Source organism: Triticum dicoccoides, chromosome 5A, assembly GCF_002162155.2.
Source record: "Triticum dicoccoides isolate Atlit2015 ecotype Zavitan chromosome 5A, WEW_v2.0, whole genome shotgun sequence".
NCBI classification, from domain to species: Eukaryota; Viridiplantae; Streptophyta; class Magnoliopsida; order Poales; family Poaceae; genus Triticum; species Triticum dicoccoides.
In genome coordinates, this window is record NC_041388.1 from 656,631,220 (window position 1) to 656,632,553 (window position 1,334).

Consider the following 1,334-nt stretch of genomic DNA (forward strand, 5'->3'; position numbering starts at 1 on the left):
CACCTCCAGCACAACCGAGAGCCCGCAGACACGAGCCATCAATCTCCAGCCGCACCTTCCCGGCCACCGCCACCGCCGGCGGCTGTCGCGCAACCTCCAGGCAGACAACCACAACACTATCCAGTGTATATGTACGTACGTAGCACCAGGGCGTCCGCACCAACACGACGGGGCCGTATGTGTACATAATGAGTCAATGCCGTGGCCGCTGCCGACGAGCTAAAACGGAACCACCGCGGTCAGCCGGGAAGTTTCATTGAATCATTGCTAAAGAGATTCATGACATCATTGCATTCGCAGGAGCTGCCGGGATGGTCGAATTAACAAAAAAATCGTTTTCTTAATTTCGAGTGACCAACGAATGAACGACGATCCAGACCGAGCAAAATTTCCAATAACCGAAACTCTAACAAGCTAGCTATAGCTATGAATTCGTAATACAAGATCGACCAACGAACCTATATATGTACACGTCCATTCACGCATTAGGAAACAAAACAAAGCGTATCTGCTTTCCAGCCTAGACGAACAGCTCGAGCAAGACCGGGGGCTGGTCGGCGGCGGCATGATGCCCCGCCACATCCTGATCCGGCAGCAGCGCGACCCCGCGATCGTCGGCGCCGCGCGGTGCCATCTGCTCACGGTGCCGCCTCATGTGCCCCCCGAGCGCCTGGCCCGTCTCGAAGCCGAGTCCGCAGATGTGGCACTCGTGTTGTTTCTCCTCACGCCTTTTCCGTTCCTTGATGGCTCTGGCGACGCCGACGCCGAGCTCCAGGCCGTGGCGGCCGCGGAGGTGGCTGGTCCGGTGCCCGCCCAACGCCTGGAACGACGGGAAGGCCCGCCCGCAAGTCTTGCACACGAACTCCCCCTCCCCCGACGTCGCCACCACGGCACCCCGCTTGCGCTTGGCCTGCGCACCGGCACCCGAATCGGCCGACGTTACGGAAGACGTCGAGGAGTCCGGGCTCAGCGACAACGCCAACGACACGGTTGGCTCCTCCTCCCTCCCGCGCTTCATCCCAGCTCCCATGGATTCACTTGTGGATTTTGATCCCTCGATTTCCCGTCCTTCGTAGGCTTCCACAGCTTAGCTTGGTGTCGTGTGAGAGATGTCCCCGCAAAGAAAGAAGAAGAAGCGAGGAGAAGGAATGTTGATCGGCCGGGGCGGCGTAGTTATATATAGGTTTACGACGCGGTAGCTTGGGTGCCAAGTTGGTGGGGTCTGGCAGACGAACCGCCATTTTGTTTGCTTCGGCTGAGAAGCAACCGAGATACATCATCAATCTACTCCACACTAAGTAAACTAGTACTAGGATGTTAGTATTTGTGATGAC

At 57.5% G+C, this 1,334-nt stretch overlaps 1 protein-coding gene across 1 annotated transcript; it reads right to left on the reverse strand.

Annotated features, from left to right (window-relative positions):
• Positions 1-390: 390 nt before the first annotated feature.
• On the reverse strand, positions 391-1,119 carry LOC119298298 (zinc finger protein ZAT12-like). Its single transcript, XM_037575754.1, has one exon. It carries the CDS (start codon positions 1,028-1,030, stop codon positions 521-523), a length of 510 nt encoding a protein of 169 aa, XP_037431651.1. The 5' UTR covers positions 1,031-1,119; the 3' UTR covers positions 391-520.
• Between the last annotated feature and the right edge of the window lie 215 nt (positions 1,120-1,334).